Below are 25,061 nucleotides of genomic sequence, written 5' to 3'. Positions count from 1 at the left end.
TATTTTCTTATATACTCTGATTTATGTACATTGTTACAGTGTTTGAATTGTGATGCAAGATAAATAGAAGGAAAAGATTTTGCATTTCAACAATACAACATTTTACACCATTGTAAATCACTATTTTTATACTATAAACACTACTTATATTATAATTTTTTAGTATAAATTGTTCAAAACAAAACATATTGAACTAGAAAATTTATATACAACTGCTTAATTTTAATAGTGACTTTGAAACATTGTGTGAAACAATTATTGTGTTTGTTGTACTTAAAAGTTGCAACACATTAATCGATAATATACTGCAATAACAAATAATGCATATATTCATAAAATATAATATATCAACTACTATCACCAAAATTAACACTAAAAACACTAAATTTCATATATTCAAATTATTTCGACATTTTATTAATGTAAAACAAAATATTTGTATAATAATGTATTCAAAGTTTCTAATGTATTAAAAACCAATATTTAATAATTATTCATTTTAATATTTTTTAATTGTTCATTGTAATTTTGTTAATACTAAACTGGATAAAAGATCATTCGGGTCAGGAAATATTAAGAGAGGGGTTAAGGGTCATTAAACTTCTATTTGAATGAAATGTCTCAAGATATCTCAAATTATTTAAGATGTAAGATAATCTAAACTCATTCAAATTGATATTATTGATAGCTACATTCAATTTTACTATACAAATTATGATGAAAACATTTTTAAAGAATAAGCTAAATACCAGTATAGAATGTTAAAGATGATTATAAACTCATTGTATTTTTCTTTAGTCTCAACATATTTATAATTATAGATTCTCAGTATCCACATAATTTTGGTTATTCTAAGATTAATTATTTAATTGATTATATTTTTCTGGATTTCAAATAAGGTTTTTATAAAATTAACAAAAAATTAGAAATTTATATCGGCAATATTATATTAAATTTGCAAAAAATATATTGAACAATATTTTGCTAATTATTTTTTGATAATATTGTTACATAAATATTTTGTAAATGCAAATATTATAGAATTAAATTATAATAAATATAATCTTTAATAAAAATATATTTTATCGCCAAATAAAAACAATTACTTCCTTATCAATCTCATAACGATTTTTACACACATTCACTAAAGATTCCCCTTAAATTAATATTTCATCATATCAAATAGCCATTGTTTATATTATGGCACTTAAATGATCATATCATTCCAACCAGTTATACAAATTTTGCATTTCACGTATATGATTGAATTTGGCATTTTAAATTTATAAAAGTTACAATGATATTTAATACATATAAACTGCTAATCTATTTAAGAACCATTTGAAATTCAAAGCACAATATCATTAAATTGATAACTTGAAGAAACATTTGAAAATAGTCGTATAAATTCCGAAAGTATAAAAATAAATAGCCAAAAGATAATGAACGTAAGTATCTGTAGTTATTTGCTGCTATTAAAGAAAAAATGCTATCTATAATAGTGATGACTAATATCTTTAAAACAGATCACTCACAGAAAACCATTTATTTGTTTGTTAATTATTCTCCTTATTGTATCGATTTCAATTATTTTTAAATTTTACATTATTAACACATATGAGTATTATATATATGTGAAGGTTTTATCTAATTAAGAATCAATCTAAGATTTTTCTCGTGACTAGAAAACAAGGACTTATATGATAGGTCCACCCATAAACTTGTAGTGAACCTGTAGTGATCTTTCATTTGTAGACTTCATCATACTTGAGAATGGAGTACTTAGGATAAATCGGGATACAATAGGTTAAAAAGTCTAGAACTTATATAAATTTTCTGATATAAGATTTTTGTGTTGCAACATTCAAGTTTTAAAGTAACTTGCCCATATTTTCGTAACCATTTTTTTTTAATTTATAAATTAAAATTATACTGAAGTAATTGTATTTACTAATCAATTTTATTAGATGAATTGGATTAGATGAATCAAAAAAATAAATAAAAAAGAAATGAATTGCAATCAGAACGCGCGTGTATGTGCATAAGTATATGTAAAATATGTGTGTTTTACAACCTACTATATAAAAGTCATAACGACTTCAGCTGTACCATTCATTGCTCTGCAATAAAGTCATTGGGCTTCAGAAACAAAACAAAAAGACATTTCCACTCTTGTATTTCTAACCTCAATTTTATTAGATAATGTAGGATTTGCGAAGACTGTATAGGCCGCCGCTGCGTGTGATAAAATCAAAAGTTCCAGCACGTAGCATAAAATGCTATCATTTATTTTTCTCTGTGGTTATTACCTCCTGTTATTTTGCACTACTTCATTCACATCATCACATAAATTTCATTAAACTTTTATGGACACGTATATTTGCGTATTTTGTTTTATCTGATATAAGTAGTCAAAACTTGTGTACATTCGATGTTTAAACTTTAAAATACACAATTACATGTAACTAAAGTCATCTTTATAAAGATATGACTTTACTGAATTTTTATATGATTTTTTTATTGATTTTACATCATTTTTGTGAATGAAAAATAAATACAATTAGTATATATAATTTATATTAATGGATATAATTATTTAATTAATACATAATGAATAAACCGATTTATACAAATATATAAATACTTATTATTATGTAAATATTTTTTAATTCGTATATATTTATATAATAAATTATTCAAACAAAACAAGATCATTACAATATTATACATTGAAAATACATATAATAAATCTAATGAACAATATTAAATAACTTCATATCAGTTTATTTATATGAATTCTTACAATTAATAATTATGGATAAATATAGGTTTCAACGAAAATAGTCTTTACTTAAGGACTGAAACTTTAATTATTAAACTAATGAAATAATTTAACTAAAAACATCAATATTCTGTAAAAGCAATGAATGATTTATTGGAAACATTAAAATAAAACATCAATGCTTTAATCATTAAAAATCATTATTCGAAAAAAGGGGGTCAATATCAGTGGTGGTCGCGTTGTAGATGAGAGGGTGCGAATTTTTGTGAACTGCATATTATAGTGCGTAAAATCTTATTTATATTAAAAAATAGAAAGAATAACGCTCAATTGAAAAGAATAGAAATCTAATTAATTTACGTTACTTTTCGTAGTTACGTTATTAATATTATAAATTTATTAAAATAATGCAATAAAATTAATTAAATTGATATAATAGATATTAATAATATGTATCTTTTTATCTTAAAATGTATTATTTAGTTTATTTAATTGACACTGGATCATACTGTTTTTGCATAGTTATTCAACAATCAACAGTACTTTTTATATATTCATAAACTATATTATTTCGTTAAAAAAATCTATTCACTTTTCCATTTTCTTACTTTCTTATTAATGATTACTTTGAAGGTTTGTTTGGTCAACATTTACTTTTATTTATTACTTAATTGTATTAAAAATCATTCAACTATATACAATTTTTTTAAAAATTAGAATTTAAATAAAAATTAAAATAATAATTAGAATTTAAAAAGGAAATTTATGATGTTATGTAAACAATTAAAAATAGAACATATTTGTAATTATATATATATTTTAATATTTAGAAGTATGAAGTATACTATGAAATTATTTATTCATAATGAAACTCTTATTAAAAATTTCATATATACATGTATTTGTAATAAAGATTATAAAGACAAGCGAACTACAAAACAAATGCGTAACTGTATAAAGAGAATACATAGTATGCATGAATTTTATTTTCTTATAGTATAAAAAAAATGAGCTGATCTTGTGAGTATAAGTCATAAAATCTCCTCATTACGATACCTAATAATATGGTTCACATATAAACTCCGCAAAGTATAGGTTCTTCGATCTCGATAATCGAACCTAATGAACTATTCTTTAATGAACAATAAAAATCCTCAAAGAGGTAGTAATAACGCCGATTTTTCCCTCTTCTCTCATGGGTCAGTGAGAGCTCTTTTATGGGTTACTCGTCGGATAGCTACCAAGAAACAGTATTCTAGTACTCCAGATCCCATATCCGTAATATTATGAGCACTAATTTCGCGCCATTAAAATATATACTAGATACGGATGTATGTAATTGATGTCACAAGTTGAGAATTTAATTAATATGTTACAGACTAGTCAGTTACAGTCAATTTGATTTAAGTATGTACTAAAAAGTATAAATAAAATTAATCCTTTACGTATATATAAGATTGTATTGTTTATAAGATTGCATACAAAAATACCACTAATTTTATAATCTAAACATGTGATTCATATTTATTTAATATTATATAGATGCGATTAGAGAAATAAAATGTTGAAACTATAGTATACGAAAAATCGAATAAAATTAAAAAATAGATTAATAAAAAAACTGACTTACAGATTATTTAAATATTAATTTATTATTTACAATATAAATAGTTCAGTAAATTTAATAGGTACATATGTTTTAAAACTTGAAGTTTCTAATCATTTCACAAAATTTCATGTTTAAGATAAATAATTAGATTAATTAATTAGATTAATTTAATTTTAAAGATACATTAAATATATTGTTATAATAAACTTGCAATCAAAATAATAAGTGGTTATTCTATTACTAAATGTGAAAATGTCTATTATAATATCCATGAAACGAGTAGTATTTATGATTGTGAAACTAATATACTCAAATTTCATTAATTTTTATTCTATTCCAAAAAAAAACAATAGCAGCAGTATCAATAATAGTAATGGTAACAACAGTATTTATTACTATTCTTATAATCAATACCATTATTATAATCACCTTGATAAAGAGATCATAAAATCTATTTTTTTTATTAATTTATTTAGAATATATTTAAATTGTACAAAAATATTTGAAATTATTGATCTTAATATCTAAATACTTAAATACTCATCTATATACAAAATATTGCATGTTATTTTTCTTGACGTTAAGAGAAGAAGAATTAAAGAATTTAGAAATATTTTGTGTATATACATTTTAATAATTACTAAAACAAAAATTTATTCAATTTATTTGTTTTTAATAATCAGAATCTATGAAAATTTACAGATTATTAATAGTTCTTATAAATAATTTAAAAAATTTATTTTTTGCGAAAAGTCAAATATATTTACACTGATATATATTTGATTTATACAGTTATTTAATGAAGATTTGCATATGATAAAATACGAAGTTTAGTTTTTCAGTTTAGTAAATTGTAATAATTTAATAGATTGCCAAATATTTCTTTGAGATTTATCATATTTTCGCTGAATATTTAAAAAATATGTGTTTTAACCGAAAAGCTTTTTGATTGAATCAAAAAATCCAAAAATTATGAACACATTCTTAGTTGTAAAACAAATTCTATTCGTTCTCCACGTTACCAATCTATGCTATTTTCGGAAAATCAATTTATTTTTAGTTCCTTGTCTTTCGCTTTCTTCTCTCTTTTCATGCAATCCACTTAATTTTACAGCAAATGTGCCAAACGAGTTAAATTAAAAGAATTGCGCCTCCAGTTTTTACGCGCACAGGGAAGATCGAAAGAAGTTCAAAGAGAAAACGGGCGAAGAGTAAAAAGGCTAACCGCCTCACGTATAGAAGTTTATGTCGATTGTACCTACGCGTACCTTTATATATAAGTTACTCACTGGCTTCTCTTCTCTATCAGTGCGGTCGATCCGGTTGGAGAGGCCAATTACCCGATATAAACATCGCCGACGAAAGTACTGAGATACGCTTTTGTGTAATGACCGTAATTGAGAATCGTTTTTGAGAATAACGTGGGGAGAAGGAGATAGAAAATGGAATGAAGAAAAAGAGAGACAAGCCCGTACCCGGCGCAGATATTGGATTGAGAAATCCATTGTTTTTTGGCTGTAGCGGTGAGAGTTGATTACGAAAATAGTTTCATTTTGCGTAACATTCCATATGTTTTATATTTAATATTGTCAATTTTTCAATATCGAATGAATATATAATGAGACTGCACGGATGTCTTATAAAATATAATATGTTATTTATAATAGAATATGTTAATATAATAAATTTATTTTCAAAGAATTATATCGCATAACATTAATGAATGACTTAAGACTATTAAATTTTAATATTAATATTAATATATTATTACTATACTTATATTTATTATATAAGAGCTGAAAATGCTACATAATATAAAAACAAATACATATTTAATATCACAAATATAAGCACTAGTAATAATCTAATATTTATTGAAACTGAAAATCTAAGAGAATTTGTTATTTGTTTTTTATTAAAATTTATCACTAGGAATGTTTTAAAGTAAATTATAATTTATATTTCGACGAAAAAGTATTTTACTCAAAATTATTATTTATGAATTTTGATGATACTGATACAAAAATACTATCAATGTTAAAGACTTTTATCGTTAGTAATAAATAATATAAATTCTTAATACTAATATGTTCTGTAAATTAAAATAAATATTGAAATACTTGATAGTTCATCAATAATCTTTAATTTTTCTTTACATGCCCGTAAGGTTTAAATATGTAAGTACGTGAATATATCATTATTTAAAACAATATGGAAAGTATGTTATTTTAATAATATCATTACAAATTATAAAATATATATACTGCAGAAAGAATACGTAATTTGTTAAAATTTAGATATTCTTGGGTGAGTATAGAGTATATATCCATAAATATTTGAAATAATCATGACCCAATAAGCTAATTTAATAATATTAATGATAATTTTAATATACTTACGTACTGTCGGCATTGATGCATACAAAAGAATTTTATCCAGACGTAGTGCAATGATGATGAACAGCAGTCGTCAACAATGAGATTAGACCATGAAATATAATAGAAATTAAATGCATGGTAGATAATTATATTATGTTATCATTTTATGGATCATATAATATTATAAAATTAATCTCTTTAATATCATGTGTATATTCATTATTTATGCTGAATTAGAGCGATTGATTTGCAGGTAATACCAAAATAGACAAATTAGGCTTGTATTATATCATTACTGTTTTGCGATAAAATAGGCTTTTCATGTACTTTTTTTTATTTTATTTTTTTCGTTTTCCATTTCTTTACTCTAGTAATCATTTTATAACGGTAAATTATAATGTTCGAAATTTATCACGGAAAGAAAAGTATAAGAATTGAAAAAATCATTAAAAATATTATTTTACATACTGTATTAGCTAAAATAATAAAATATATATAAGAAATTATTGTCTTCTATAAGAACAATAGGTATATAGATGTTAAGTGATATAATAAATTTTAACGTCGCATTTGTAAATTGTAAAAATGCAATTCTATTATATGAATTAAGATAAATTTAAATAAAAACTAATGCAAACATTTATATTAATTTTGTTATCATTATAATTAAATCATTATAATTTGTAATTGTGTTTATTCTTATAATATTAACAATTGTTTTTCAAACAATTTATAGTTATTTTATTGCAGTAATATTGAGTAACGTATCATAATGTTGAGAAACGTAGTAATACATTTAAAGAGAAACATAATTACGGTTTTTAGTTAAGCTTATAATTTAATTTAAATTGCTTATTCCAAATTGAAATATTCAAATTAATGGAATTTTTTAATAAAGAAATTAATTTAAAATAAATAAATATAATATATTCATAATATATAGCATTTATAAAATAATTGTTTTAAAAAATAATGGTTTAGGCGTCAGTTAAAAAATTATTCAAAAAAATAACAAGTTAAAATTTGAATCGGTAAAGAGGAAGTAATATTATTAAATTATAAATCAAATAAAGTAATAAACAATCTTTTATAATTTGCAACTTGTAAGAAATACTTGAATTACTATTGTTGTTTGAGTTATTATAGATACAGAGTAATAAAGATGCCTAACATTACATTTCATTTTTTCGTAAAGAAGGTGTAAACATCAGAAAAAAGCAAGGAAATGTGAAATTCAAAACAAGATGTTTGTCGTAGTGCTCACTGTACTCTTTACTAAAGTAACAAATATACATACATATCCGTCATAATCAAAGACAAAACCTATAGTTTAATAGTTATCGGTTAACGCTCGCATAAAAATAATATGAAATAAGTTACTACAATGATTACATTGCATTAGCACATTAAAACCACCGCAAATACACCGAAAAAATGTATTATGAGTTACTAATATTAAAGCTGGCATGCTTATTTACTTTTTATAGTTGCAAAGTATTCCAGTATTTTTTTTTTACTTCATTTTGAATAATCAGTAAATAGGAAGGATGTTACACAAATTATAGAACAATTGACACTTATCGTTCAATAAAATTGTTTATATGTTATAAAAATATATTTCAATTAGAGTCCTAGCTATGTATTAAATCAAATAAAATAATATTTATATTGATATTCATTTTAAGAATTTCTGTTTTTATATTTGTTGAAATGATAAAATTCGAAACATTATAGTAATAGAAGATATATACTAATAGATATTTGACCTATGTATTAGGTGTAATTATGAGTTTACCTTGTTAATATACATAGTTATACAAATGTTATGTAATAGATGCGTAAGAAAATTGTTGGGACACTTACATACACCTACATTTATATCATGCACAAACTTCATTTCTATATATTTTCAGATTGAAAAAAATTGAAAATTTCTATTGTATTTCTAATGTAATATTTTTATCGTAATATTTTCTATGTCTTATTTGAAAGAGACACTAAGAAATTATATATAACTTTATATTTCCGTACTTTTATTTGTCTTTATTTATATATCAATAAAATTAAATTAATTGAAAATTAAAAACAATGCCCTTTTAAAGACACACCCTTAAAATGATAAAAATCTAAACTGAAATTATTAAATTTTTTCTTATTAAATTCATCGCAATTCATAGTTTTTAAAAAGAAATATTCCTAAAGAAATATTCATAAATATTTTTAAATTTGTTATTTTACGTAACTTTCCCGAATCATTCTAAATTTAAATTCACTTTATTCTTTAACCATGTTAAATTTTTATAAAAAATAATGATTTTTAGGATATAAAGCTATAGAATAATTTTCTAATTATATTTACAGTTTTTTTGTAGGTATATATTTTAAGAAATGAATTTGCAAATTTACATAAGAATAAATAAGCATGATTTATATTTGGTTACTAAATAATCCAATACTTATTTTTCAGAATAAGGCACGTAATACTTAGATATTTTCAGGTCATAAAAGTCATAAAAATATATGAAAATATATGAAAATATATCATGTTGTAAATTGCCTAGATAAAAAAAAAACAACTAAAACGATAGGTCACTGAAAAAAAGCGACAGTATCAAATAATATACAGCAAAGAAAGAGGAATATGTATTAGCATGAACATATGAACAATTTGATTATCATTCAGATAGATTACTTTGAGTTAGCATATACCTTGTACAGACATTTTTTAAACTGATAACATAATATTTTTGTTTCTTTTTTTACTCGTACTATGTATTTGAACATTTGTTTACTTTTTCATATATATCTTTATCTACTATTAAATGTAGAATACTTAATTTTACGTAATTTTAGCTGTAGAATGAGACTACGTATTTTGAAGTAAAAACGAATATACGTTCTGTCGTAGTCCATTGAATTGCTCTTCTTAATTCGATTATATTTCTTTGCAAATTTCATATAGAAAAAAACTTTGTTTTTATAATAATTTTAATAATTTATATTAAAAATGGAATTTAAATATAAAGATACGTAAAGATATATTGAAAAATATAAAGATACAATTAACTGATAATATTATTAATGAAAATGTTTTTTTTATTATACACATAAATAAAAATATGTCGAGGTATAAAGCAAAAAATGAGTTTGTGTTTTTTATTTTAAAAGTTACTATATTATAAATATATATTACTGTACATTATTAAATTAAAAATTGAAAATTGAATATAAATGTTTTTAAACATTTTCGTTTCACAGGATTTTAATAAAGATTAGATACTAAATATTTTTTAAGAGTATTTAAAAATATTTAAATATAATTAGTTTTAATTATGAATTTAATAATTATTATAATAGTATGTATATTATTAACAATATACACATTTATAATAATATAATATATAATAATTATAATAATTATATTTTTTTATGTTTATAGATATATATTCTATTATAAAATTTATAATGAATTTCATTAAGTACATATAATTGAAAAATAATTATAAATTTGATGCATGGTTTATATTTTGTACAATTAATAAATAATTTTTCCATTACTTAGTAAGTATAATAAAGAACAACTATAAAGTGAAATAATTTATAAAAATAGGTATAATATGATAATTTTATAAAACCTAATAGATCTATATTTTTAAAAAATGTATTGATATTAAGTTTGTGAATATCTACAGAATATTAATTTATATTACGAAATTATTATAGATGAGTGAAAATAAATGAAAATATATTCATTAAGATGATGCTTAAAATTTTATTTGAAGTTTAACACTGAATGAAAAACCAAATAAATTAAATTTTATTCAATCACAATTTTTAAATGTGAAATAAAAAATACTTCTTTTATTAATTTATCAAATGACGTCATACAAATCTTAACATCAATAAAAGCAATAATCATCGAGAAACAATAGATCCCTGAAAAAAGGATCAGTACAAAAGACAGAGACAAAGGAAGTTAAAGAAGTCGATGGTATAAGGTTCAATAAGAAAAAAGATAATAAAATTCTTTCGGTCTTCGGTTTAAAATTCAAGTTGTATAGGACCAAAAGAAGTGTTAGAGCCCACCTAATGCAGTCTCTTGGCGCCGATATGGAAAATCAAAAGGTGCTCAGGTGAAAATATAAATTAAAATATATTAGAATGAACAGTAATCTAGGCATTATTCATTATAATGCATGTAATAGGTGAGAAAAATAGAGGCACGAGAAGATGCCTTGTCATTATACATAGGCAATATTATAAACAACTCTTTCTTTATCCCATCTATTTTTTATCTTATTTATCCAATTTTGTAAAATGTTTAATGAGTTACAATTTATTAGAATGAGTAGAATAACTTTTTATTTTTATTCTTCTAGATTATTGATTTCCATTTAACTGGATATGGGTATTATTATGAAGTATATAATTTTGTGTGAATACTACTTTTTTTCTTGAAATCATATGTAGATAATATTACAATACAAATAAAAATCTGAGACTATAATAATTTATTCTTTGCATTAGGTCCGGTCTCAACGAAATTCATATATATATACATTTGTAATTTAAAAATTCCATTATAGTTTTTTTAGAAGTTTTATTTTAACCATATTTACAGAAGTATATAGACTAATTAATAAAAACAGCACTTTTAAATACACATAATATATTGGATGCCAAAAAATTATTTAAAATGAATAAATTATTATTGTATTATGGTGTAGTTATAACCAATTTTTTTACTAAAGGTCGTAGACATAAACATAAAGTAAAGTATTTAATCGGAGTATAAGATATAAAATGAACATTATAGTATTGAAATATCTATATAATACATATGAATGATTTACATATAGATTTCAATCTATATTCTACCATAGACTAGGAGAAAGTAAAGAGATAGGATAAGCAATTGTAATTATTTAGTTATTGTGTAATTTCATATTTTAAATTAAAACAAATTTAATATTTTATTATTGATTTTTTATACAATACCATATTTTTTTCGTTCTTATATAGTAAAATATGTATTTACTTAGCTTAAAGTTACAAATATAAATTTCACAATAATTTAAAATTTTAAATTCATAAAACATTAATCTAAATAATGAGTTGCAATTAAATATTGTTATATCAATTATTATTTTTAATTATTTATGCAAGAATTTGATAAAATATAAAATGTATAAAGACAAAAATAAAAGTTTTAATTACAAACTGCCCTATCATTTGTCTGATATAAAATACTTTTTTTTATCGTTTAACTTTTTACATATTTATAAATATTTATGATGATCAAATTGCTGTACGGAAAGATATATCAGTAGATGTAGAATCAGTCTTCAAAAAGTAGTGACGGTAAACGGATTTTATACAACGCGGAGAGCGAAATAAATATAAATAAAATGAATTAAATGCAACAAGAGAAATAAGAACAGCGGAAAGATTCACTCGGGCGATACAAAAACAGGGAAAAGCGTACTTGGGTTGGTGAGACAGGCAGGTGTATCGCGCTCGGTGAACTATGCTAAGGGTTTTATTTATCTGATGACCTTCTAATTTCTAAAGTGTCAAAAATATATGTTAAATACTTGTTAAATATTATATATATATATATATATATAATTATATAATTTTATAAAATTTTATTTACTATTCGTTCTATACTCGTTTATATACTGTTCGTACAATTTATACAAATACGAATAATTATTGTTCAGGTAAATAGTATTTTATAAATGAGGTCTTTTTACAGATAGCTAAAGTTCTAAGGTATTATTTATTATTATATATAATAATAAATTTCCATATACTCTTTTAAACAATTATTGCACTTCATGCATTAAAAAAATTAATTAATTTTATATTTATATAATTAATTAAATTAATTAAACAAATAAAATTAGAATTAATTTTAAAAAATGGAAAATCTTGAAATATGACTCTATATATTTATTTTTAATTATAGTTATATAGATATTAAATTAAGTATTTTTATACATATTATTTTTATAAAGTAATTTTATAAATATCGTACATAGTATTCAAAATAATTATATACTATGATTTAAATGAAAATTTTTTTTACAGTAAACTATTTAGAAAATCACATATTTATGATGTCTAAAATAAAAATTTCGATGGTTGTGTATTTTTTCAAGTGATAAAAAATTTTATAAAAAATTTGTTTATAAACCTACATTAATTTCATGCATTTATTATATGAATTTTTAAAATGATGTATTAATATGTATAATGGCATTCTAAATCCAATATAAAAATATGTTATTGAATTAAGCAGATGTATAATTACGAACTCGCTTCAAAATTATCTGACAGAGATAACTAAGATACAATATTTTATGAAATTGATACATAAAAAATTATTAAATTATCTCACGCATCATGATAAACAATTTCATTGATAAATTTGGTTAAAAATAAGAGAGAAAAAACTAACTGCTCACTGTACATAAGCATAGCTAAACTTCACGAAGGTACCGGGAATCGTTGCTCACATTCATAGTGCCTCAATATGCGTAAGTCCTTTATTTTAAGTTGAAATTGTGAAATCTGTTGCTCAGCATCTGCGTGTAGATATTTATATATGCACATCTCGTGTGGTGTTAACTTTTTAGCGATGTATGCATACATGTATACACACGCATATATACGACAAATATATTCTAAGAAATAAATTTTATTTATCAATTGTATACATTCAATAACTTTTATAGTTCAGTTGTAATAGTTAATATTAAATTATAAAATATTAAAATTATTTCTTATCAAATAATATCACTGTTTTTGAAAAATGAATCTTATTATGTTTGTCTTTGCATGATCTGCTAATAATAAAGAAATTAAGTTAAAACCGTAAATTATAACAAAAAATATTTTATGGTCACATTAAAATTAACAATTAGCAATCAATTATTTTAATAAAAATTTCAAAAATCTATATTATTATGAATCTTTTATACAATCATTAATTACGATATTTTAGAGATTTAATCAATAGTTGTAGATAAGAATACAACTATTACACCGTTAAAATGAGTATATTTAAATACAATTTTTAGTATTAATCGTACTTCATTTGTTCTTAAAAAAACATTCACTAATAAATGTAATAACATTTACAGTACTTATACATTCTCATTTACAGTAAATTTTTTTTATATAAATTGTAATATATATAATTTATTTATAATTCAATTTTGTAAATGATAAATTTATTAAAAATAATTTTAATAAAACTAAATTTAACATAGTTAATATATGTTTTTTCAAATATTTATCATATAAATTCGAAATTCCATGTTTGTTCATTTTTATTAATTCAGTGCATCCAAATTTTTCTAGCTACATATGTAAAATTTATTATAATTAATTATTATGATAATTTACAAAATATCACTATTCCTTTTTTTATTATATGGCGGTATTAATGTATAAATGTATATTTACAATACATTATTCCATTAAAACTATCTATACTATATATATGCGACTTTATATTTTTAAAAGTTAATATAAAAATCTATAGTTAATAATCTATAGTTAAAAACAATTGTTATTGTTTTTCTTAAAAATTTGATAGAACTTTACAAAATAAATTAAAAATAAATATCTGATTGTCTATTAAAATTTGTATCTCTTATTTAAATCTCATAGCTGCTTGTGTTTATTTTCAAGTTCTTTATATATTTGTGGAGTGTACATTATTATATATTTACATATTTATATGCACATTAGGAAATTAAATGTTTCTTAAACGAATATTTATTTAATTTTAATTATTGGAAAAAAGTTAATGGCTAATATATATATTAGGCAATCATAAAACATTTCATTAATATATTTTATTTATATTATATAAATTTATATTTCTGCTCCAGTATACCAATTTCAAAATAATTTTAATTGATTATATTTCATATAATCACACAAAACATTATTACCTATTTGATTCATTTCTGCATACTACATTAAAATGGAGAATATACAAAATATGAATAAATTTAAATGATTTACTTAACAAACTGTTTTATTAACTATTCAAATTTTATAAACGTTAATTGGGTAAATTTTTAGTGTTTTATTTACCCATTAAGAATTTAAGATTATATATGTTTAATATAAATTTTTGCAAATAATTACAAACTAATTATTTACAAAATATATTTAGTTCTGATATTACTATTTTTCATCATTAAAATCAAGTTTAATGTTAATTTCTATTATTCTAAGTTTATTGATTTTATTAACATATTATGGTATAGTATACTAAAATTCGCACTGAAGTTCATTGCTCTTGAATTTTAAACCATCTACAATATTACAATTTATACAATATTACCTATACTGAAATTTCATAAATACTAAAACAATATTATGGAATTATCTAGTATTATATTTGTTGATTGATTTATTTTGAAATACAAATCGAAAAATGTATCTTACCTTTGTATACAAATATATACTTATTAATGAAAGCTAACAATATATAATAAATAAATATCAATAAATACAAAAACGAACGTTTATTATTTAATGATACGCTTCTAAAAAATGTTATTGTAATGTAATTAACACCTTTAATTCATTCTATTCTTGTAATGTTAACCGTAATAGCAAGAAAAATTTCTTAATGTAACCAAATCCACACGTGAAATGAAATTCCGATTAAAGCGACAAGAAATTTATTTATTTTTACCACCTATTTATTCACACATACAGAAATGCAGAGAGCGAGATAGATAAGTAGATAGATAAAGCGAGAGTTAGGGCAAGCGAGAGAGTTAAAGAAACGTCCGAAATCACGCAGAGAGCCGCATTCCAATCTCTCGGTGACGTCTCTATAACGCGCTGCCGAGGGACGCATGGGTAGGGGTCCATCCTCGCGGGGGTCCCAGACGTGCACGGGCCCGCTGCGGGCGTCCATTGTGTGCGCGGGACGTACGACGGGACTCCGAAAGTACAAAAACCATGGGCCCGACGCTCTCATTTTCCCTTTTACCCCTTGTCCTAACATATTCTCCTAAGGGGGTCGCGAACGTCCCGTCGCGGCAACGGCGCCCCGAGAGTGAGTTAATGATAACTCAGCTAAGAGCTCTCTGAGTCAGAGAGAGAGAGAGAGAGAGAGAGAGAGAAGGAGAGAGATCAACATAAGATGTACATGCGATATGTATTGAGGATTAAAACGGATTGCCTTTCATGAAATTTCTTAGCATGAATAATTTTTTATGACTTTCCTTTTTGCACTTTTTTCCTTAGGCCTTTAATGGATTGCCATCCTTTTAAAAATTGCATGATACAGTTGTCGATAACCGAGGTCAGCCGGTATAGTCTTTCTTGTATCTTCATGAGTAAATATTACTTACAAATAATTCTTAATAATAATATCGGTTTTCATTAAACATTAAACATTCGGATTTTTTATTATTGATTTATTAAACACCTTATATAAAAATTGTTAATAAAGATGTTTTGTAAGGATGAGAAATAAATTTTAATATATTGATGTTAAATTTATTTAGACACTAAAATAACTATATTTTTTTCCCAATTTATAAAACTTTTTAATTTAATTTAATAATTATGCTTTATCCATTCATTTTTTTAAATATAATTATAACTACTCGGTAATTTAATACTCAATATATAATAATAGGTTTCTGATTATATAAAAGAAAATATATACATATTTATTTATAAATATTATTTATACATGTAGGTGTGTATGAATTCTGATATCTTTAAGAATATAATTAGAAATGTATTATTCAGAAAATATAATATATATTATTTCAATAATAATTTTTCATATAAAACTAAAAATATAAATAAAATTTAATACATTTTCTTTAATAATATCAGAAATTTAAACTGTTGAATGTTTCATGAGTTTAATTTTTTATTAAGATAAATGAAAGGTAAGAAATAATAAAATAATATATATAATTATATCTAAAAAATATATGAATAAGCCCATCGATTTTATTCTTATTTTTTATATTTCATTAGTTTTATATAATTGTTTTTACTGCAATAAACTTTTTATTTTATTCAATTAATTAATTTAATTCTAGAATTAATGAAAAATAATTTATTTAGAATTAAATAATCTTGCACTGATTTTTTTTAAAAAATCTAACTTTAATTACACTTTAATTAAACTAACTTTAATTAAAAAATTTAACTATTATAATATCACCATAAGCACTAGTTATTTGAATTTATATTTGTTTATATTAATATATTTGCCGAGAAAAATAGTGATTCTCGGATAAATTGCCATTTTTCGCAGTGCTTGATATAAGTAAAAAAAACATGAATACTCACGCCCTGTTGTTGAAGATGGCGACGTCGATCGCAACAGTGAACGATGGATAGCAACCGTAGCATTCGATGCATGCAATGGTGACCAAAGCCGGAATGCGATACAAACATGCAACATATGCGAACAGGCATTGTGAGGAATGAGGGTAGCACTTTTAGGTTGGACGTAAATCTATCACACTACTCGTGTGAATATTGGGTCTGTTACGTCATGTTCATAAAATATGGAGCTATCGCAATATACTTACGGAAGATGGATCCTGCAATAAAATAATGAATATAGTGTATACTTTAATTTTACTTTTGTATTTTGTTGGAGAGGGTATATTAATTAGTCTTTTGTTTTGATTTTTATATTCATGAGATATTAAAACTACTATTGTATTATAAATTTATTTTTTAATAATTTAATATGTATTTAAAAACAATATTAATATATCTTGATATAGAAATATTTAGTACAGTAATTATTTTAATATTAAATCAAATTGTTATTAACATTGATTTACATTTTTCTATTTCTTCAAATCTTTAATGAAAGTTTCTTTTTTTAAAAGAATTAAATCAATAATCATTATTTTATTTTATTAATTTTGAAAAAATTTATATTTATTAAAATATCACTTTAATTACATAATTTCTATTGCATATTATATTGTAATACTTTACCATTAATGAAACTTTATAATTGAATTTGTTTCATTTTTAAACCAAATTACTAATTTATGCTGTACTTATTAAAATTATTAAGTAAATGTTTTTTATGACAAATGCCGTTCTATGTATTTGAAGGTACCAACTTAGTACTTAAATATATTCTTTACATCATAAATCATTAGATTTTCTTAATCTTCCTTGAAGAAATTAACTTTCATTGTGCAACACATTGAAAAACATTAGAAAATAAAGTCAATACTATATTTTAAATGTATTATTAACATTTTTTATTTAATACCTATACAAAGTATTAATTTATTATTGTAATTTTATAAAATTATAAAGAATACTTCTAAAAAATATTAGAAAAATATTTCGTACATGAGTTAGAAAAAATTGATGTTTTGAATATAACTTTATTATAAATATAGTATTTGAAAGAATTTGAAAAATTAGTTTGCGAAAAAAATAAAAAATTTTACAATTGCATATAAATCTGCTTAAATAAATTATTTTAGTCAGATAGACACTTTATAACGTGTATTTCAGTTCGTACTTCATTACACTACTGTTTGTGTTTTTTCACACTAAAAAAAAAAAATATATATATATATATATATATATATATATATATATATATATATATATGACACAATAAAGAAAAACATACTGTATAAATTAAAACAATGAGCTAAAGAGATGCATTTGCAATAATAATCTGAAAGTTGGTTTTATATTTTCGCAGCACTGCCAGTTATTATGAGCAATTACATGAGTTCGAGCATACAATGTTGAAGATGCTAAGATGTAAAATTATAAATTATATGGGTTTGCTTATACAGGTGAGGCGCATGTAGACGGGAATTTTCTTTAATAGAATAACATATTTGTATATCGCCAATCATTGACTAGAAAGGTGTATGGTAAAATTATTAAATAAACGTAAGTTGTTCACACGGTATGAGAAACAGTTTGTATTTTAATTGGTTATAGCATATGATCATCGCTAAAATTTTTCAGAGTATATAGTAATATATTAAAAAAATGTTATAGAGTATATAGTAATATATCAGTAAAATTTTTTAGAATATGTAATATTTTTTTAGTAGAATTTTTTATCAACGGTCTTTTATATTTGGTGGTTTTTTTTATTTAGCTGAACTTGTTTTCACATAAATTATATGGATTATTTTAAACACTGCTGTATAATTGTATTTTGTAACAAATATAATTTTTGGATACACAATATAAATAAATGAAATTACAATGATTATATAGAAAGCAAAATGTACGTGGTTTTTAAAAGAAATGTATACTAGAATGAAATGTTCTACATTAATTCGTCAGAGATTATTTTCAATTATTCTTTACTTCATTAAATTAAATTTGATTAAAAAATTTTTTTTAAATAAATGAGTTGCCTAGTATTATTTTAAAGTTTTTAGTGATTATAGCGTTTCACTTTAATAAGTTTGCATTATATTTAAATTATAAATATTTTTAATTGTACAAATTTTTTTAATAACAAATCTGAAGAATAAATGTACGCTAAATGTAGAATGACACTTTTTATAAAAAATTTTATAAAGCTATTTCTTTTGGAAGGTCTAGTGTATAAGTTATTTTTCTGTTCATTATATGCTCCATACGTATAATTTGTTTGTCTATTCTTTTTTTTTATTTTTATTATTGTTGTGGTTTCAAGTCAAAGATCGTGAACAAAATTGAAGCTTCTATAATCTACAGAAAAATGTTTAAAAAAAAAGAATAAAGAATAAATAAGATAGGTAAAAGTTGCTATAATTTTGTTGTATAACTCGATATATTTAATAGTCAGTGTGCTTAATTTTGTCGCTTCTCACATGAGTGTACTCTGCCATAAATATAGAGTCTAAATCGCAATTATCGTATTTTGCATAAAGTGCAATTCATAAAAAAATTGCTTATTTAATATATTAGTTGTGAAATCTTCATATATTCATTTAATACATAAATACACATTATCAATAATTTTAATACGAATTAACTATTAACATAGTAATTTATTCAATTAATTATATATATTATGTTCTATATCAATCATAATAATTTATATTTAACGAAAAAATATTAAATCAAAAACTTAACTTTTTAGATTACATTGACATTATTATGCCAATAATTGTTGTTTCAACAGTCAGATAGAACAAACACTATGAGTATATATATATATATATATATATATATATATATATATATACATTAATACGTTTTTAAGTCAAGAATAATTATAATTTTTTAATTTATTTATTTCTAGAAAAAAGCACTCTTAGAAAAATGACAATAGAAGGAAATTATGATGTAAAAATTCTTATAAGGGTTGTTATTTTCAATTTGTAAATTTATTAATGCATCAACAATCTTTGATCGAGTTGCCAACTACAATTTATAACGAAAACTTTACGAATTACAAAAAATTTCATCCTAAATTTTTCACGTCCAGTAAGAAAGAGTCAAGAAACGAAGAAGTGATGATAAATAAGAATGTAAATTGATATCTCCGAAAGGTTTATTATATTCGTAAAACTACCATATTTTAAACACAAGCTTACAATTATATTACTTGCTGAATTTTATTATATCTGCATCTAACTTATATAACTTATAATTACGCTCTATTTATATTCAATAAATATTTAAAGAAAAAAAGAATATTTTTAAAAAGTAATTAAATATTCTTTTACTAATCAAATATTAAATAAATACTAATTAAATACTAATTAAATAAACTTAATTAAATATTCTTCTACTAATATATGTAATGATTAATGTACTTGATTATGCTCAATTATTTACATTTTACCATAGAAATTGTTTGCAAAACAATACATTTAATTGATTTCAAATTTCGCAAGTTTGAAAAATAAAATCTCTTAAAAATAGTAGTATTAACAAGACTATGCATATCATTTTTGGCATATAGAAATGTCTTTTCATATTTCATCTGTGACATTTTAATGGATGTCAATATAATTATTAGAAAATTTTTTAAAATTAAGTATATCTTACTAATGTATTCAATTTGTTAGGATTACATAAAATATATTTATTTAAATAAACAATTAGTATCGCAATAAATCTTAAAATATAGGATTACTTATTTTTTAGAGTATCTGCATTATTTGAAAGCGATGTCTGTACATACAAAAAGTATGCGTAAATTACACTTTTTATTTACATATACATTAAAGAATTCGAATAACTCCAATTACTTTACTTTACGAGCAAAATAAAATACCGATTACAACTACAAATGCCAGACCTCAGACGACGGAAGTACGAGTTAGAACAGTTAGAATGATTCATTTCTGTTGCCGTAACATAACTGCGCGATTTTTATCCACCTTGATTAATTACTATATCATTAACGGAACGTATTTAAAGTCGATAAAAATCAATCAACTTTGCCACTATCCTAAGACAATCAAGGCCTATTAGACAATCGTTATGTCTACAAAATCAATGTTCTTCATATTCTACTCTTACGATATGTACAACTTCACAAGATCGCAATGTTTATTGTATTGATATTGTAAGCATACAATTAATATATTGTAACGATTAAATTGCAGATTTTGATAATAAAAATTTTTATTTGACCTTGATATATTGAATACCCTTTTTAATTATTTATATGTTTTTGTGTTTTTATGTATTTATTTTACTTTTAATTATTTATGTGATTTATTTGTTTCTATATTAAAAAAGAATGTGCTCATTATTATATACAGAAAATTTGTCTATGAATCCATAATTTTTCTACCCAAAAATTATATTGACAATTTTGTTTAAAAACCTTTTACTAATAATTGAGCTACTAATAAAAATTCATATTTAGTAATTATCCATAATTCATTTACTATTTTACAAAATTCTTTTTTATATACATACATATTTATTACATTTACTTCGTTAGAATATTTACGTATGATTTCATTAAATTATTATATATTCATACTTTTATTTTCTCAAGAAAGCAAATATTATTGTCATTATACAGTCACTTATAATTAAGGAAACTATTGCAAAGTAATCGAGCATTTTTATTTATTATTTAATTTAATTTATTATAATTAAATTATTTATAATTTAATTATATTAATTAATTATAATATTTAATTTAATTATTTATAATTTAATTATAATTTATTATATAATTTAAATTATTTAAGTTCTACAATATTAATTAACATAATGATATATAAAAAAATTTCAATTAAAAAAATGGTAAAATATTCGCATGTAAGCTTAAGGCAAATTAATAAATCACGTATTCGTAAAATTATTTCGTTTACATGTTTTTTTATGTTGCAATTAAGTTTAATTATTGAAAAATGAATACTGCATATAAATATATATATATATATATACATTTATAAGTGTGCAAAATTTAAGTTTATGTATGCTTAAATTAAAATAAATTCAATATGAAAATTATAATAAGAATTTTGAAAAAAATGTTTATGTAGATATTTAGACGAATAAGTAACGAGATTTTTATATTTAGCTTAAATAATAATGTTGGTAATATAAAATATAAAATCTATATGCACATAGCAATAAGAAAGTAGCAAATTCTTGTTGATTATTAAAAAAATTTTAGGTAAATTAGTTTTGACATAAAATTAATTGTTAAAATATTTGTATAGCTAGTAATGTAATATATATTGTTAGTAATTAAAATTAAGTAAATATATACTGTTCGAGATTTAGAGAACTCTCAAATGTTATCATATGGGAAAAAATTCTAATGGCTATCATTTCAAGGAAAAACCTCAACGGTTATCATTTTTGGGAAATAATTCTATGGTCATAATTTCTAAGAAAAATCTACAACGGTCGGTGGAGGTTCGGAAAAGCTGGTACATCCGAAATGATACAAGTGCACAATCACCTCCATTGTTTCTCACACCGCAGTCGCACTCATTGTTTCTAGCGCTATGATCGGCCATTTGTTGTCAACTAATAAAGCTGCCGCGTGGCTATTTAGGACAAGCGTACCACCAGGCGCATTAGTACACTTTCAGTCATTGACACAATCAATCGTATTATTCACCCATGCAGATTAGACGGTCAGCAAGCTACTTACCACGATAGAAAGAAGACGTATCAATTCTCTTGTGCTGCAATTAAAATGTCGTGTCGACGCTATCTCCCTCTTATAATACAATTCATCCACACGAAGCATCTAGGATAGTAAAATTATTCCACATCCACATGGAGCATTCGGGATAGAAAAAGATTCACATCACAGAACAGGTCAAGACTACTGTATCTCTGGGAGTAAACCAAGTCTAAAATGAAATAAATTATTACTAATTGTTCAGGATTGAACCAATAAAAAATACCCAACACAAAATAAGAATTTATTGTTTGTTGAAATACGATTCCGATATATCATATTTAGATTAAGGCGCAATATTCGAATTATACGTTACAAAATTTCACTGGAAATTTAGCCGCGCACTTTGTCCACAAAAGAAGCTTCTCGAATTTATCAAAGCTTACTTCCAGAGAATTCACTAAAGCCTCCAAGAATTTATAACACTAAATGTACGCAATCGTATTTAAGAAGCAACGAACGGAGAAGAAAACAGTCTTGTTGAATTACTCAAATGAAACTAGTGCCAGTCATATCTGTGAAAGTCGAACTCGTCTGAAGGATTTCGTGCAAGGTATATTATTAAATATATTGATTATTCGATTATTATTATTGCTGGTCAGCTATCGATAGTACGTACACTTGTCGTGAACCCTCGCCTATCTCTCGTGGCCGTTCCCGGTCTACGTCTACCTTATCATATTTATTAATAGACCCCGGCCTAATTTTCGTTAGCAGGGCAAGACCTTACCGATCATGCTATGCGGGACAAACTTTTCATGATTATTCGCGGCCCACGTCTACCGTATCAGAGAAGCCCTCCGACTTGATTCTTATCAGACCGCTAAAGAGGGCGCCGATCCTGATAGTAGACCTCTGCTTAAGTCTAATTAGTACTGCGAGACATTACCGGTCACGCCACAACAAAGTGGTTCTGATCAAACCACAAAAGAGGGCGACAACTATTCGTAATAATCCCCACCATCGCCACGAACTGACTATCACTCAGTCAATTCTAACTTCGAGTCAAACGCTTTATCAGTCGCGAGCCGAATCTCGCTTAGTACGATTCGAGCGTCGCCTTAAGCATCTAAGCTTCGCGAGCCGACTAATAATACCCAGCATAATTCAAGCGTTACTCACACGACACATGACTGTCGAATAAGAAAAACTCCGTTGATTCATAAGCTAGAACCCGTAATTAGTATTCCCGAGATACCTTACGAGGCTTGCACTCCCAGACGATGTTTCTACTTAATATCAGCTGCCTAGTCACTACAATCAACAATTCTCACCATAATTAAAAACGCTGTAACAACTACTTAAATAAAGGTCACTAAAACCAATTGTGTTTACTCTAAGTTGATGCATTAACCTCTCACTCATCCCCTCCTCCCATCACCATTAAACCGGTGGTACGGTCTAATCCATCCTCCGTAATCTGCGATCATACTGGTGGCTGGAATTCCAAACACTAATCCTTACAAGATTGGCAGGATACTATTATTACATATCACAAAATACACTCACTAATAAGAAGGGTGCCCACTCAGTTGTTGATACTTACAAAATCAATAACAAATCATTATCATCAAATAGCATCTCGTGTAGATAAACTATTCACCACAGGAGCAGCTTTAGGAAACTGATCTTCGTGATTGAACATAGCATACACCATTCCAATAATGTAATTGTAAATAAGCCATAATAAACCATACTTAATGAAGAAGTGCACACTACATTCAACTAGCTCTTTCACTTAACCCTTTCCCAAGCACCATTAGGGGGGGGGGGGAAATTATTATAAAGCCACCGAAACATTGACAGATCGAGCCAGGAAATCAGACAGTTTCTAGTTATATATATTTATTCTTTTAAAGAGGAGAGTTAGTGAACTCATTTAAATATTAGTATGAATAGAATATGGTAATATTATTAATTTATTTTTAAAATTGAAAAATATTTTGATTTTTTTGACAATCAAATGAATAAGGTAAATCAATGATATGATGTATAAGATATTTTTTATTTTCATTCATTTTTTGTAAAATAAAACCAAATATTGATTTTTAATAAATTAAATTAATATAATTAATTATAAATTAATATATATATATGTGTGTGTGTGTGTCGTAAAATAAATACATT

At 23.5% G+C, this 25,061-nt stretch overlaps 1 protein-coding gene and 1 long non-coding RNA gene across 2 annotated transcripts in view; one reads left to right on the top strand and one right to left on the bottom strand.

Annotated features, from left to right (window-relative positions):
- sowah (ankyrin repeat domain family member sosondowah) overlaps positions 1–25,061 on the bottom strand; it is a 145,944-nt gene that overhangs the window by 23,950 nt on the left and 96,933 nt on the right. Inside the window, exons 7-8 of the mRNA XM_011496816.1 lie at positions 17,364–17,376; positions 2,267–2,271 (exon numbers count right to left, since the gene is read on the bottom strand). Of these exons, the coding sequence (XP_011495118.1) occupies positions 2,267–2,271; positions 17,364–17,376 (18 nt within the window). The remainder of the gene's footprint in view (positions 1–2,266; positions 2,272–17,363; positions 17,377–25,061) is intronic.
- Positions 24,026–24,213, top strand: LOC105359832 (uncharacterized). The gene is made up of 2 exons (XR_912786.1): positions 24,026–24,096; positions 24,138–24,213. It is a non-coding gene; the product is annotated as an uncharacterized LOC105359832 (long non-coding RNA).

The sequence above is a fragment of the Ceratosolen solmsi genome, unplaced genomic scaffold, assembly GCF_000503995.2.
Source record: "Ceratosolen solmsi marchali unplaced genomic scaffold, CerSol_1.0 scaffold29, whole genome shotgun sequence".
Taxonomy (NCBI): Eukaryota; Metazoa; Arthropoda; class Insecta; order Hymenoptera; family Agaonidae; genus Ceratosolen; species Ceratosolen solmsi.
Note: the sequence above shows the minus strand (reverse complement) of the source record. Positions and strands in the feature narration are given on the sequence as shown.